This window comes from Lampetra fluviatilis, chromosome 45 (genome assembly GCF_964198595.1).
Source record: "Lampetra fluviatilis chromosome 45, kcLamFluv1.1, whole genome shotgun sequence".
NCBI lineage: Eukaryota > Metazoa > Chordata > Hyperoartia > Petromyzontiformes > Petromyzontidae > Lampetra > Lampetra fluviatilis.
The window spans coordinates 2760899-2776605 of NC_136319.1; the positions used below are offsets into that span (position 1 = coordinate 2760899).

A 15707-nucleotide genomic window follows, 5' to 3' on the forward strand; every position below is an offset into this window, starting at 1 on the left:
GTCAGCAATGAACAGCACACCAATCAAAGTTGTTGCTGATAAGAGTTAACATATACAGGTAGGAACAACAGTTCCACACTGCCCACCAGGGATTATTTGTATGTCTGTCTGTCGTGCATAGCCACGCCCTCGATTTGTATTTCAGAGAGCGCTTCAGCAGGCTCAGCACCACGATCGCACGAATGCGCTGTCCAACCAAGTTCCTACCTGCCCACTCCGAACGAACGTGTTTTCTTTTTTTATTTATACATAAAAATGTGCTTGATATTGGCTGTATGTAGGATTTGGGTCGTCATATTCAATTAATGTACAGTGATGTGGGATGCAAATAGCATGCATGACAATATAAACCGAAATTATTATTTATACTCTGTATTTTATTGTAGAATCAATGATACAAGCAATATAATGCGCTTTTTGTACGTGTACATTTATACTTTTTTTAATGTTGATCTCTCTCAGGACGCATGACTCAGATCCATAATTCTCGCAAAATTACCAACTTGACCGCCCACCCGCAGCCCAGGATATAAAGGCTTAGTAAAGATGTGGTGAACCGAGTGTAACAGCACCATGGAGTCAGCGCTGTAATACGACAGGAGACCCGCGTTCCAGTCCAAATGAACCCCGACTCTTCGCGGAGGCTCCAGCACAGACAGTGGGGTCTGTACCCCGCCATGCCACACTGAGTATCTGTCGTTATGTTTCCTTAGACTCCAGGAGACGTCACTCCCTCCCAGTAAACACTTGGCATCATCACCTTTCCGTGGGATCGTCCCATAGGCAACTCCAATCCGACACCGCTGCACATCCCCCACGTCCACTTCCCAGTAGTGCTGACCCGATGAGAAGCTCTCGGAGCACAGGACTTGTAAATAGGCCAACTCGTGTGGGTGCTTGCGGCGACCCTGGGAGACATTGGTCAATGTCACGGTCCTGAGATCCAAGGAAATCTGGAGATTGTTGTGGGCTGAGTTTGTGTCCAAAGTCGGTGAGCATCCATCTGTGGTGACGACAGCGGTGATGGTCACACAGCAGTCACAACAACGCGTGCAGAGTATCAGCATGCGCATTGCACGAACCGTGTACAAACTCACATTGTTTGCTGTATAATAATGTTGGTTATTGTAATAATGCAATAAATAATACATAAATACGTAACAAACGCAGAATTATTAAAACATGTATGACAAATGCATACTATAAATGTGTACACAAATATTAACAAATACTAGTATGTGTACAGAAATACTCACGGATCCTCATGTGTACACTAATACTAATGAAAACCAGTATGTGGGCACAAACGTATTTCTTTCAGCACGAGACACGGTCTTCAAGGGTTTCCTTCACTCCTAGCATCCTGAGCTCCGGCGTTTCCCCATTATAAATCCCTCAAGACCCTTTCTCGAATGTTCCTTGACCCACTTTCCCTACAGCCAATCCCCTTCCACACTCCATAACGGATCCCAACTCTCCGCCCCGTCAATCATCCTCCGTTTCCTGCCATTTACATTTGTGTTTATCCTTCAATCCCTTCAATTTCCCTGCCTCTAACCAATCATCTTTCATACCCGTTAAGTACCAATCAGAGGGCTTGTTTTTACCTCTTTATTATCCCTGTCACGTGATGTCCACCACGTCGGGTGAGTGTCGTTGGTAATGATACAATCTCTACACAAATTCAATGGAATACTGGTATGTGTACACAATACTAATAAATATTGGTATGTGTACACAAATACTAATGTATACCAATGAATCATACTAATATCACCATGGATGTGTGTCCAGGAGTAATGTACATTGTGATGTTTCCCGCACCACGATGTTAATGCTACTCTTGTAGCATCTCCAGATAAACACGACATGTGTACAATAGTCACCACAACCTCACACAGTAACATCCACATACAGAAATGTTGTTACTCTACTGCTGGATGAGGGCCTCCCCACGCCGTGCAGGTTATGGGGTTATTTCACGATACTTCACCACTCTTGTCAGTGCACATTTGAGAAGGTGGGGATCATAAACGTAGAAGAATATAATTACAATACAATAATGGTTTATGCTGCACTGCCTTCTGCTGCCCACCCTATAACCCTGCAGCCGATAGCACCTGCTATGCATGCTTGTTACCCATTCCAGCACGAACCAGGCTCAGCCCTGCCTAGCCAGGAATCAACCCTATGTTGTGCAGTGAATCAACCCCTGTCCCACCGCTCCCCCAATGTGTATACAACAGTGATTATAATGGCACGTGTACATTACCATCTGGGTATATGTGTAGTGGCTCAACGCGCGCGTGTTTGATAACGGCTGCATGTCCGCGCTTGGCAACCGGGGGAGGCGGTTGGGGAGCGTCGAGAGCAGCCAGGGGAGGGATGACCGTTGGGGCAATTAAGGGAGGATGTGGACCGGAATTGAAGAGACCGGTACCTGTCAATCAGAGAGGGATCTTCCGGTCAGAATGTTCTGGAAGGGTCGCGAGGGATATATAAGCCCAGGCTAGCTAGAGTATTCCTGGGTGGGAGTAGTCCTGTGTGGACTTGCGGAGGCTAGCGGTAGAGACGCTAAGGGCGTGAGCGCAGTCCGTATGTCGGCACACTTAATGCCGCAGCTGCCGTGGTATCGACCCGCTGAGACAGCGAGACACGGCAGCCGACAGGGATGAGGAAAGAATTGTAGGGAGTAGGATTGGGACGCGGCGAGTGAGAGCACGAACGAGCCACGGACGGCGAAATCTCGGCATGCTGAACCAAGTGTTGTAGAACCCGATTGTAATAAAGTGGCCCGGGAGGCAAGACAAGAAGTCGTCTGCCTCAATTTACAACACTACATATGAGTACACTCAGTTTAGTCACGTGTACTCTTGATGTCATAGTGTTTTAGCTCTTAACTCACAGCTATGCTTCAGTGTGCCTTTCTGAGCTTTTGGCATCTTTCTTAAAATTAAACAAAAACTATTACCTATAAGGCCCACTGAGCTATTTAACTCTTTTGCAGAAACGGCCTGGCTATCACAAATGATAGCTCAACGAATTGGCTTATCATGTGGACATTTACAGCAGTAGCAAAATATGTAGTCTGAACGTGTGATGTTGATTCTAAATGTAAAGGGAAAACCCGGAGGACCCGGAGAAAATCCACGTGTCCACGGGGAGAGAAAGAGACACAGACTCCAAATGTACAGCAGGCATCAGGGATTTGGATCGAACCCACGACCTCCAGGTATACCAGGCGAGGCAATTAACATCTCGCCACTGTAGCATCCCAATTAAAGTCCAGAATCCACCAATGCATGTATTGAAGTCCTAGTTGTGAAGACTGCATTAGTGATGATGATTCTATCACATTCAGTCTCCACCCTGCTTTTCTTTCTATTTCAGTGGTTTAATCCCAGTCATCTCTAACACCACGCACTCTGCACTGTGAGAGTTGTGCCCCGACAATAATAATTGTAACTTGTTCTGAACACCTGCAATATGCGACGTCTTTGGCTCACGTTAATCCTGTGTCCAACTTAGCAGCCAGCACCATCACCCTCCTCTGCACCCCACTCCAGCCTACGTGACAGATGCTCCCCAGAGGGTGCCCTACAGTCACGGGTGTCGACATTAACGCAGTGACTCTGTACGGTGATTGCGCTCCCGAGACCACGGATCGGCAACCCACGGCTCCGGAGACGCGTGCGGCTCTTTAAGGACTGCTCCTTGACCAGGTGCATTGTGGCTCTTGAAATATTGAGGGGTTTTTTAACGAATTCTAAAAAATTGCATCTTATTGTTATTTTGACTGTCGACCCCTGATTTAGACGGTCACCATTTTGCTCTCAAGGAACACTTTTCCCGCTGCTTGATGCACCTCTTGATGATTGAGGCTTTCGTTGTTTTCTCCGAGTTTTCACCCATCACCTGAGTAACTGCGTTTCTCACTGAATCCACCTCAGGTTTCCCCCTCCCAAGATGGCAAGTGCTTTTGAACTCTCACCTGGCTTAAATACACGTCACAGGCCTGCCTTGTCGTGCTGATCTTATGTCCGCAGTGAAAGTGCCTACAGCTATCAGTGAAGCAGAGAGACCTACACTCAAAAGCCAGGAGATTCGTTTGGACGCCTCCCACTGAGATGACCTTTGCGAGGTTCAGTCGGCTGGAGACGTGGGCAGGGTCATTCTGAGTTCCCTGAGAGACAGAGCACCGCCTGCACTCACAGCACGGGACACACAAAGTCTAATGAAGGTCAATATCTCTCTATACACACCATGGGACAAAGAGTCGAATGAGGGTCCATGTCTCTCAACACATAGCACGAGACACACATAGTTTAATAATGATCCATGACTCTACACACTGTACAGGACACAGAGAGTGATGGTGCTTTCGGAGTCATGGTCCTTCTGTACGCTCCCTCCTCCAGACAGCTGGTTCTAGCTCCACTGCATTGAAACTGCGATTATTGAACATGTAGCCTTGGATGCTCAATAAACCTCACAGAAATTCCTCAGTAATTGTCCTTTTCTGACCAAACACTGGGATTAATAATAATTTTGGAGTCATTCACTCATGGCCATGGTTAATATTCGTGGAAAATGTAAATATACACAATGTTGTATGGTATGAATTAGATATGCATTATTAATAGTTAATTACGAGATATGCATGAATCACATTTGGTTCAAGAGGTAATACATATAAAATACAGGCGACATACAATGGCACTTATTTGAAAGCACATCACGCCGTTACTGATTTGTCCATCAGGTGGCAGACAGAGCTCGAATTTGAGTTTCGATTGATACTGACCTGAGACGCACATGCACGGCATCCTGAAAAACACAAACCCACATTTTACATTAACATTGACGATTAAAACATATTCTCCATCAGTTAATTAACAAATACCTGTAAATGGAGGAAGGTGAAAAACGGTTTGGTTTAACTGGACACATACAGACCTATAAGAATAGGGTTTTCTTACTCTTTGGTTCTTTCGGTAAAGTCACGTATATGAAAAAAAGATAAAAACTAAAATGAAAATATAAATAATAATATAATAGAAATAAATACATCGCGACGTTTCGATTGCAACACAAGCAATCATCAGGTGTGACAACCGCAGCAAGAATATTTTTTTTACTGAAATGGGAGTTAAGAGGGTTTATATAAGTCAGAGAGGGCGGTGGGGGGAGAAATGAGGAGAGGAGGAGCACCGTGTGTGTGATTGAGACTGAGCAGGTGGGGGGGGGGAAGTAGGCGGGGCTGTAAGTACCCGATGTTAGGTGCGGAGAGGAGAGCAAAACGGCTACATGATTGCCGTCAAGACAGGTACTAGCGCTCAAAACAAATAGCTGCACTGCTGAACGCTGAGGATATAATTAACTCGGTAAAATAGACTAGTAACCCGGTAAATAAGATGGAACTATGAACTGTTAAATTTTACTTGGTTAATAACATCTTTCCAATGATTGCTCAAATTGTATCCATCTTCTCGGTTGAAGTTATGTCTATGTTTATATATCTGGATGGCTTCATGAACAAATCTCTGATGGTAGCCAGACGCCTTGCAGAGCACCTTGGTCTCGGAGAAAACAATGTCATGCGAGCCCACAGCATTATAGCAATGATCAGCAACGGCGGAGGAATTAGTTCTGCCGTGTTTCAGATCTGACTTATGCTCGCGGATCCGGTCAGAGACATGACGTTTTGTTTTCCCAATGTAACAATCACCACAGATGGAACTTAGTTTGTAGAGTCCAGGGTATTGCAAGTCAGGAATGACATTCTTCACAGATGGGATTAGATCACGGATTTTGTGTACTGTACTGAATCGGACCTAGATCTTGTGTTTGTTTAAGATTTTGGCAATCTTTTTGGTAGTGCCTGCTATGTATGGTAACGTGATGGTTTTGATCGGCGTCTCCATCTACTTGACTTTACCGAAACAACCAAAGAGTATGGATCCTTGCAGTCACGAAAACTTCAAATCTAGAATGAATAGGGTTTTTCCCCTTTTTTCTGGCAACAAAACTGAAACCTTCTTACTAGGAATCATGTCTGCTTTAACCACAATACTTGTGGTCAGAATGCAAACAAAAACACACACTCTGATAATATATCCATTGTCCTTGAAACTGATTGGTTCACACCAGAGAGAGCTTTCTTTTGAGCCTCGTCTCAAATGGTGCTAGACCAAAGAACCAAGAATATGATGTTTTGTTGCCAGAAAAAAGGGGAAAACCTATTCTCATATTTTGGTACTGGCAAAGGAGGTCCCATGATGCTTAAATAATGTTGAACAACTCATGTATTTGAGTTTTGAATATGGTATGTTCCACTGGACAAGTCCAGGTCTGAATGTTACAATTAAGCAAACCTGCGTCTATTTATGGACAACACATTTTCCTCTCGCATCGAAAAATACTGAAATAAAATTGCCCACAATGTCAATGTCTCACAGAGTAGTGACCCTCTACTAGCTGTAGATAAACCGTCTGATAAACCAAGACTGTGAGTGAATAGAGGTGGGGCCACCTGCAGGAAGGAGAGTGGGTCCTGCACGGTGAGGGCAGCGAGCAGCTGGTTGATCTCCTGCTCCAGGTCCCGTGCTCTGCTCTCATAGCGAGTTATGGCCGCCTGGATCCGGGACAGCACGGAGCGGCCCTCCTCGTCCACACGCTCCAGCGCCTCCCTCTCCTCCTCCCTCAGCTGCTCCCTCCTGCGCTCAAACTCTCGGCTGATCCGCTCCTTGGTCCCACGCAGAGACTCCTACGCAGAGATATGATGACGCATTGTAGAATCGCTCATCGTTCATCACGGTGCGACGTGACATCATACATCATCTCCACACCGCTGTCTCCATACTCTGTTCAAGGAGGCAGTAGACCTAAATTATGACAGCATGGGGAAAATGTAACACATCAATGATAATAATTCAATTGAATACAATTCACAAGCGAATTACAGAAGGAGTCGTGAAGCTGCCGTCTCTCTCTGTACCTGCACGCGCCGGTAGTCGTCCATGAGTGACTGAGTCTGTGACGCTGCCGTATTTTTGTTTTCTTCTCTCCATGTCGTCTCGAGTCTGAGCTCCTCCTGCGTGGGGTAGATGAACAAACGTGCTCAGTACTACATCATCAGCATCATCCGCAGTGGCCAATGCCTCTCCACTGTTCGATAGACAAGTAAATAAAATCTGTTGTTAACATATATAGTAGAAATTAGAATCTTACAATGTCTTATTTACAGTTTTAGGGTCAATGACACGCACATCAAATGCATTCATTTGATGCAGAGCTTTAAAGATATTACGCTGTAAAGTACTCCATGTTATTAAGCCCAAGTAAGCAATTACATAGATAACGATATGATACACTTATAAAAACAAAAAATACTGTAAGAATAATTGTTTTAAATATATTTTTCTACAACACATCAGCCTAGGTTCAATCTAGCTTAACTCTGCTGATGAGACACTATATTTTCCAAAGATGTCAAGCCCGGTCCAGAGCTTGCATATATTGAATCAATGCTGCTTAATTTTCCAGTAAAATTAAACAACCATAATAGAGGTTTTTTGTGTTAGATCGCCTGATGAAGCTAGTTGTAATTATTGGCGAAACGTCGTACTCAGATTGTAATTTTTGTGGCTTGACTCTCCAACACACTGGTGTGCTGTACTAGTGGCAAATTGGCATGGTCTGTTTACGTGACAACCCTTACTAGTTGGTTGTGTCGGGTGGTGGCGGGTCTTAACGACACATTTATATATTTACGCGATCTAACCCAAAAAAAACTATATTATGGATGATATTGGTCACGAAAGCCTACGTGTTAAACTGAAATTAAACGAGTTTAAAATCACCTGTGTACAGTTCTTTTTAAATACATTGCCTCAGGTTAACCGTTGGTACTCCAAAGGCTGTATAATGTTAGTGAAAAGGTTAAGCCCCTATTATGATTGGAAATTCAACAATGCTTTACATTTTAATACGTGCTTTGGGTTATCATTGCTTTACATTTTAATACGTGCTTTGGGTTATCATTTTGACCACAAGTATTGTGGTTAATGCAGACATGATTCCTCGTAAAAAAAAGTTTTCAGTTTTGTTGCCAGAAAAAAAGGGGAAACATCCTATTCTCATTTAAATTCAATGATTATTGTAAAACATGGCTTACCGTGATTTCATAGTTAAACATTAGCACTTAACATTTCTGCAAGAGAGATATTTGCTTTATCAACTATGCTAACCACTCTCAACTATTTACCCCGGAATCTTGTCAATTGCATCTCACACTTGGGGACCTGGTTTTGTTAAATGGCACAAAATTCGAATAACTCTACCTGAGCAACAGGGAGCGTCACACCAGGGCCTAACACCTTGTGACTCTTCTCAACACTTGCTCTCTGATTAATCTGTCTAACCACCAGGACATTGCGGGTGTTACCTTGGATTCAACCCTCTCACTGGATAATCACGTCCTAAACACAGTCGAGGTGTGAAATTATAACCTCGTGGCTTCATGGCAGTTCCCACCGATGCTGCCAGCTGCCAGATTCAGCATCAACTCTTTTAGAGGGCTGCTCAAACTCATTTTGAAAAAAAGGGTGGTTTGCAAACTACCAAGAGTTGTTCGATGTCAAAATACAGTGGCGGCTCCTGCAAAATCTCTCAGGGGGGGCAAATGTCTGGATGATTGATAAGGATAAGGTCCACCCATGCAATGGATAAATTAACAGCTTAAGCATGTAAAGGCAACTTCACTTCTTTAATATTAATGAAAAATAAAGTGACTCTTACAATACATCTTGTTTGTTTCTATCTCACTATTATTAAAATCCACTTAAATTTCGATTTAAAGCTTTCGTGACTGCAGGGATTCATCTTCTTGGTTCTTTCGGTAAAGTCACGTAGAAGGGAAGTAATAAAATAATAAAAATAAAACATAATAAAACAATTCTCACGACGTTTCGGCTACAACGCAAGCAGCCGTCTTCAGGTGAAGAATGAGACACTGCCAAGCTAGGAGCTTATATATAAGCTGAGTTGGAGGTGGAAGAGGAAGAGAGCCTTAACAAAAGAATGTGCATATCAAGAGGAATTTAGCATATTCATGGGAAATGCGTAGGAGGTGGGCGGGGGGGTTTCAAAGTCATATTATGCCCATGCATTATGCAGGATCAGCAGCACCAAAGGGAGGGGGAGGGGTAGCATTAACAAAGGGAGGGCATGTTAATAGTATGTAGAAGCAATGAAACATGTGAATGGGAAAACGGTGGCAGGAGATCCGCAGCGGAGCAAATAATGCATTCCGTGTGGAGAACACAAGATACACAGTTAATGCCAGTGAGTGGACTGCGGTCTGAAAGTCACCATAAACGTGAACAACAATCAGTTAAGATCCGAAGTGGTTTATTACGTCCTTCCAATGATTGCTGAGCCAGAATCCATCTTCTCGGTTGAAATTGTCTCTGTGTTTGTATATGTGGATCGCCTCATGAACGAATCTCTCATGGTAGCCAGATGGCTTGCAGAGAACCTCTGTCTTGGAGAAGTCAATGTCATGTGAACCCACTGAATTGTAACAGTGATCTGCCACGGCTGAGGTGTTTGTCCTACCGTGTTTCAGGTCAGCTTTATGTTCACGGATGCGGTCCCAGACATGTCGTTTGGTTTCTCCAATGTAACTGCTACCACAGAGGCAACTTAGTTTGTAGACGCCAGGGTACTGTATGTCTGGAACCACGTCTTTTACAGACGGAACCAGATCACGGATTTTATGTACTGTGTTGAATCATACCTGAATCTTGTGTTTAATCAGGATTTTGGAGATCTTTTTTGTGACCCCAGCAATGTAGGGTAAGGTGATGGTTTTGAAAGGCTCCTCAGCAGGATCCTTCTTGACGGTTGGAGTGATGGCCTTGCGGATTGTGTAGTCGGAGTAACCATTAGCCTTAAGAGCTTGGCGTACGTGTTTGAGTTCACTGGCAATGTGTTCCTGGTCGGAGATGCATTGGGCTCTATGGTATAGAGTCTTGATGAGGGAGTTCTTCTGGGATGGATGGTAGTGGGAATCCGGTTTTAGGTAGGCATCCGTATGGGTGGCTTTCCTGTAGACAGAATGGCTCATTGAACCATCAGGTCTCCTTTTAATTAGGACATCCGAAAAGGGTAGCTTGCCATCTTTTTCGACTTCCATGGTGAATCTGATGGCTGGGTGTATGGAATTGATGTGGTTGAGAAATTTGTCTAGAGCAGGCCGGCCATGTGGCCAGATGACAAAAGTGTCATCTACGTACCTCTTCCATAAGGTCGGGTGTAGAGTGGCAGTCTGGATGGCGTCAGTCTCAAATTTATCCATGAAAATGTTGGCTACAACCGGAGATAGGGGGGAGCCCATTGGGGTGCCCTCAGTTTGCTTGTAGAAGGTTTCATTCCAGGTGAAGTATGTATTGGTTAAGCAGTGTCTCACCAGGGGGGATACCCCAGCATTTAGTTCTTGATGAACCAAGTCTTCAATGATTGCGATGGTGTCAGGCACAGGAACCTTGGTGAACAAGGAAACCACATCAAAACTGACAAGCAGGTCGTCTGGGGACAGGGAAATCCCCTTGATTGTCGATACCAGGTCAGTAGAGTTTTGTACCGCAGAGGTGGTTTTTCCAGTGAAAGGCCGTAGGATTTCAGACAAAAAACGAGCCAGTTTGTAAGTGGGGGAGTTGATAGTAGAGACAATGGGATGAAGAGGTGTATCTTCTTCATGTATCTTTGGCAAGCCGTACAATCTTGGTGGCCTGGCTGCAGAAGGTTTCTACGAGAACTGTTTGGTCTGATCAATTAATGCGGTTGAAGCAGAAATGATTTTGTTGGTTTTGGTGACGAGGCTGTTGGTGGGGTCTCTTTTTATTTTTGTATAGCTGCCATCGTTGAGTAGTTCTTGAATTTTGTTGTTGTATTCAATTTTGTCCATGATGACAGTGGCATTGCCTTTGTCGGCTGAGAGGATGACAATGTCATCCCTCTTTTTTAATTGAGCTAATTCAAAACGCTCATCTTTGCTGATGTTGCTAGCTGGCATCTTAGCGTTTTTGAGGGTTGCAGAGATTTCAGATCTTGCTACGTCTGCAGCGATGTGACTCAAGCCCTTGAGAGCTACATCTACTCGAGCAAGTATATCATTAACTGGTATGTGTCTAGGTGTGACTGCAAAGTTTCGTCCTTTAGCTAAAACGGATTTCAGACCTTCAGAAATAGGACTGTTACTGCGATTAATTACGACTTTGTTAACATCTAGCTTTTCAATGCGTGGGTCCGGTTTCTTGTTTGAGAGGCGGTTGAATTTGGAAATCAAGTTGTCCTTACATTTAGTCGACATAGCGGCAGTGCCTCTTCAGCTGCCGCTATGTCGACTAAATGTAAGGACAACTTGATTTCCAAATTCAACCGCCTCTCAAACAAGAAACCGGACCCACGCATTGAAAAGCTAGATGTTAACAAAGTCGTAATTAATCGCAGTAACAGTCCTATTTCTGAAGGTCTGAAATCCGTTTTAGCTAAAGGACTAAACTTTGCAGTCACACCTAGACACATACCAGTTAATGATATAATTGCTCGAGTAGATGTAGCTCTCAAGGGCTTGAGTCACATCGCTGCAGACGTAGCAAGATCTGAAATCTCTGCAACCCTCAAAAACGTTAAGATGCCAGCTAGCAACATCAGCAAAGATGAGCGTTTTGAATTAGCTCAATTAAAAAAGAGGGATGACATTGTCATCCTCTCAGCCGACAAAGGCAATGCCACTGTCATCATGGACACAATAGAATACAACAACAAAATTCAAGAACTACTCAACGATGGCAGCTATACAAAAATTAAAAAGAGACCCCACCAACAGCCTCGTCACCAAAACCAACAAAATCATTTCTGCTTCAACCGCATTCATTGATCAGACCAAACAGTTCTCGTTGAAACCTTCTGCAGCCAGGCCACCAAGATTGTACGGCTTGCCAAAGATACATGAAGAAGATACACCTCTTCGTCCCGTTGTCTCTACTATCAACTCCCCCACTTACAAACTGGCTCGTTTTTTGTCTGAAATCCTACGGCCTTTCACTGGAAAAACCACCTCTGTGGTACAAAACTCTACTATTGACAATGAAGGGGATTTCCCTGTCCCCAGACGACCTGCTTGTCAGTTTTGATGTGGTTTCCTTGTTCACCAAGGTTCCTGTGCCTGACACCATCGCAATCATTGAAGACTTGGTTCATCAAGGACTGAATGCTGGGGTACCCCCCCTGGTGAGACACTGCTTAACCAATACATACTTCACCTGGAATGAAACCTTCTACAAGCAAACTGAGGGCACCCAATGGGCTCCCCCCTATCTCCGGTTGTAGCCAACATTTTCATGGAGAAATTTGAGACTGACGCCATCCAGACTGCCACTCTACACCCGACCTTATGGAAGAGGTACGTAGATGACACTTTTGTCATCTGGCCACATGGCCGGCCTGCTCTAGACAAATTTCTCGACCACATCAATTCCATACACCCAGCCATCAGATTCACCATGGAAGTTCAAAAAGATGGCAAGCTACCCTTTTTGGATGTCCTAATTAAAAGGAGACCTGATGGTTCAATGAGCCATTCTGTCTACAGGAAAGCCACCCATACGGATGCCTACCTAAAACCGGATTCCCACCACCATCCATCCCAGAAGAACTCCCTCATCAAGACTCTATACCATAGAGCCCAATGCATCTCCGACCAGGAACACATTGCCAGTGAACTCAAACACGTACGCCAAGCTCTTAAGGGTAATGGTTCCTCCGACTACACAATCCGCAAGGCCATCACTCCAACCGTCAAGAAGGATCCTGCTGAGGAGCCTTTCAAAACCATCACCTTACCCTACATTGCTGGGGTCACAAAAAAGATGTCCAAAATCCTGATTAAACACAAGATTCAGGTACGATTCAACACAGTACATAAAATCCGTGATCTGGTTCCGTCTGTAAAAGACGTGGTTCCAGACATACAGTACCCTGGCGTCTACAAACTAAGTTGCCTCTGTGGTAGCAGTTACATTGGAGAAACCAAACGACATGTCTCGGACCGCATCCGTGAACATAAAGCTGACCTGAAACACGGTAGGACAAACACCTCAGCCGTGGCAGATCACTGTTACAATTCAGTGGGTTCACATGACATTGACTTCTCCAAGACAGAGGTTCTCTGCAAGCCATCTGGCTACCATGAGAGATTCGTTCATGAGGCGATCCACATATACAAACACAGAGACAATTTCAACCGAGAAGATGGATTCTGGCTCAGCAATCATTGGAAGGACGTAATAAACCACTTCGGATCTTAACTGATTGTTGTTCACGTTTATGGTGACTTTCAGACCGCAGTCCACTCACTGGCATTAACTGTGTATCTTGTGTTCTCCACACGGAATGCATTATTTGCTCCGCTGCGGATCTCCTGCCACCGTTTTCCCATTCACATGTTTCATTGCTTCTACATACTATTAACATGCCCTCCCTTTGTTAATGCTACCCCTCCCCCTCCCTTTGGTGCTGCTGATCCTGCATAATGCATGGGCATAATATGACTTTGAAACCCCCCCGCCCACCTCCTACGCATTTCCCATGAATATGCTAAATTCCTCTTGATATGCACATTCTTTTGTTAAGGCTCTCTTCTTCTTCCACCTCCAACTCAGCTTATATATAAGCTCCTAGCTTGGCAGTGCCTCATTCTTCACCTGAAGACGGCTGCTTGCGTTGTAGCCGAAACGTCGTGAGAATTGTTTTATTATGTTTTATTTTTATTATTTTATTACTTCCCTTCTACGTGACTTTACCGAAAGAACCAAGAAGAAAAATCCACTTAGTTTCTTTTATTAAAAATTTCACTAGGTGGCGACAAATAACATTGTTGACTGAAACGTGCTTACGTATGATGACGTAAGCACGTTAGTGCAAGCCCTCCCGGAAGCCATAGAGAATGCATTGCAGCGCCCGCCTTTCGAAAAAAAACATCTTTGAATGTAAGTCTATGGGACCACACGGGGCGATTCTCAGCCAGAGTGAAATCGCCCAAAAAGAGGCGGTACTCCACAGAACCGGACATGACGCTGATTGGACTATATCCAGAGGCACAGTAACGGCTGAGATTGGTGGTGCGTCGCCCAATCGCCCTAATGAAGAAACCGCGCCTGTCAAAATATCGAACCACCTAAAAGGTGGCGTTTTCCACGAATTTACTTCTGGTGTTAAGGGGGGTGCAACGGATCACATGGAATAAACGGGACAGCTAAATTTGATGATCGCTACGTACAAAGCGCAGACATTGTAAGATGAGGCTCACTTTTATTTTTTTACACTTAATAACTATGGCTATTATTGATTCAATATACATTGTAATTGATCTGTAAATTCGCGCGAGTGTTGCAGAGGGCAGTGTTGGCCGCGACCCCATCTCTGTGCTCCGGTCTCTGAGTAGCTCCACCTTCCGTGCCTCGTGCGCGTCCTCCACGCTGCTGAACTTGTGTCCCGCGTGCTCCCCCACGATGGCGCAGCTCGTGCAGACCAGGCACTCGTCCTGTGTGCAGTAGAACTCGAGACGCTTCTCGTGCTTCTTGCACTTGCGAGCTTCCATGTTGACACCCAGCTCCACCAACTCATGGTCTTTGAACCTCGCGTTCTGCAGGTGACGCTTACAATGGGACTCGCAGAGGGACGTCTCGCACGTCAGGCAGCTTCTCACAGCGGGGACTTCACCGTCCAGACAGCTGTCACAGGAAACCTGCGGAGCCGCTTTCACCCCCACGCTGAACTCCTCCACGAGGTTAGCGAGCGCCACGTTCCTGCTCAGCTGCGGCTTCTGCTCGAACTTGGCTCGGCACTGGGGGCAGAAGCAGCGCCCGGCCACCTTCCACACCTTCTCCAGGCACCGCAGGCAGAACGAGTGGCCGCAGCTCAGCGTGGACGGGCAGTGGAAAGCGCCCAAGCAGATGGAGCAGCTGAGCTCATCAGATACTGCAGCAGCAGCAGCTGGGGTAGCCATGGTTCTGCTCGTCTCGGCGAGTGTTTCAGTGAGTGTTTTAGCGTCTCATCGAGTGTTTCAGCGAGTGTGTTAGTGTCTCAGCGAGTGTTTCAGTGAGTATATCAGCGAGTGTCTCAGTGTTTAAGCGTCTCAGCGAGTGTGGAGATCACAGAATGCTGTACGATCCAAACAGGAAGGGTGAAAGTGAAACCTCACAGCGCAGTTACTAACAGGAAGAGGGTTGGGCGCCCATTCCGGGAAGAGCAGCGTCACCAATTGAATCCACCCCACACTCAAGCAAGCAAAAAGTACAGCAATGAAGCGAAGAAATTTAAACTAAATGACAATAACTGTATAACGTGGGGAATTTAAGGTACTGCACAAAGATGGATCAGCGTCAAATCTAAGCAAAATTTGAATTTTCCCGCAGCACAAATCGGCTCGGGGAGATGACCTCCAGATGGTCACAGCACAAACGACACAAACTACAGAAACAAGAAACTGATATCGGTGATTCGCGACCGATATGGTTACGGGATTCGCCAGCGCCAATCACGTGACCTTGACTCTCCAGTTTCATCCCTCCCTTAACCGCGTGCTGTCAATCAACTTTTGATTTACAGTAATCCCTCGCCACTTCGCGGTTCAAGTTTCG

General features: G+C 45.1%; 1 protein-coding gene across 1 annotated transcript; it reads right to left on the reverse strand.

Moving 5' to 3' along the window:
- Positions 1 to 367: 367 nt before the first annotated feature.
- Positions 368 to 15174, reverse strand: LOC144947512 (E3 ubiquitin/ISG15 ligase TRIM25-like). Its single transcript, XM_078876732.1, has 6 exons — positions 14516 to 15174; positions 6998 to 7093; positions 6533 to 6766; positions 4805 to 4827; positions 4087 to 4202; positions 368 to 1003 (listed from the first exon to the last, which is right to left on the reverse strand). Exons 1-6 carry the CDS (start codon positions 15071 to 15073, stop codon positions 459 to 461), a joined length of 1572 nt encoding a protein of 523 aa, XP_078732858.1. The 5' UTR covers positions 15074 to 15174; the 3' UTR covers positions 368 to 458.
- Between the last annotated feature and the right edge of the window lie 533 nt (positions 15175 to 15707).

Bases quoted from the DNA above. Each gene is read 5' to 3' on its own strand.
- LOC144947512 (XM_078876732.1), bottom strand. From the start codon at position 15,073: ATGGCTACCCCAGCTGCTGCTGCTGCAGTATCTGATGAGCTCAGCTGC. The intron at 4,828-6,532 runs GTGGCCCCACCT...TGTGTTTTTCAG, and splicing joins ACCCACTCTCCTTCCTGCAG to GATGCCGTGCATGTGCGTCT. The intron at 4,203-4,804 runs GTCAGTATCAAT...CTGTGAGTGCAG, and splicing joins GCCGTGCATGTGCGTCTCAG to GCGGTGCTCTGTCTCTCAGG.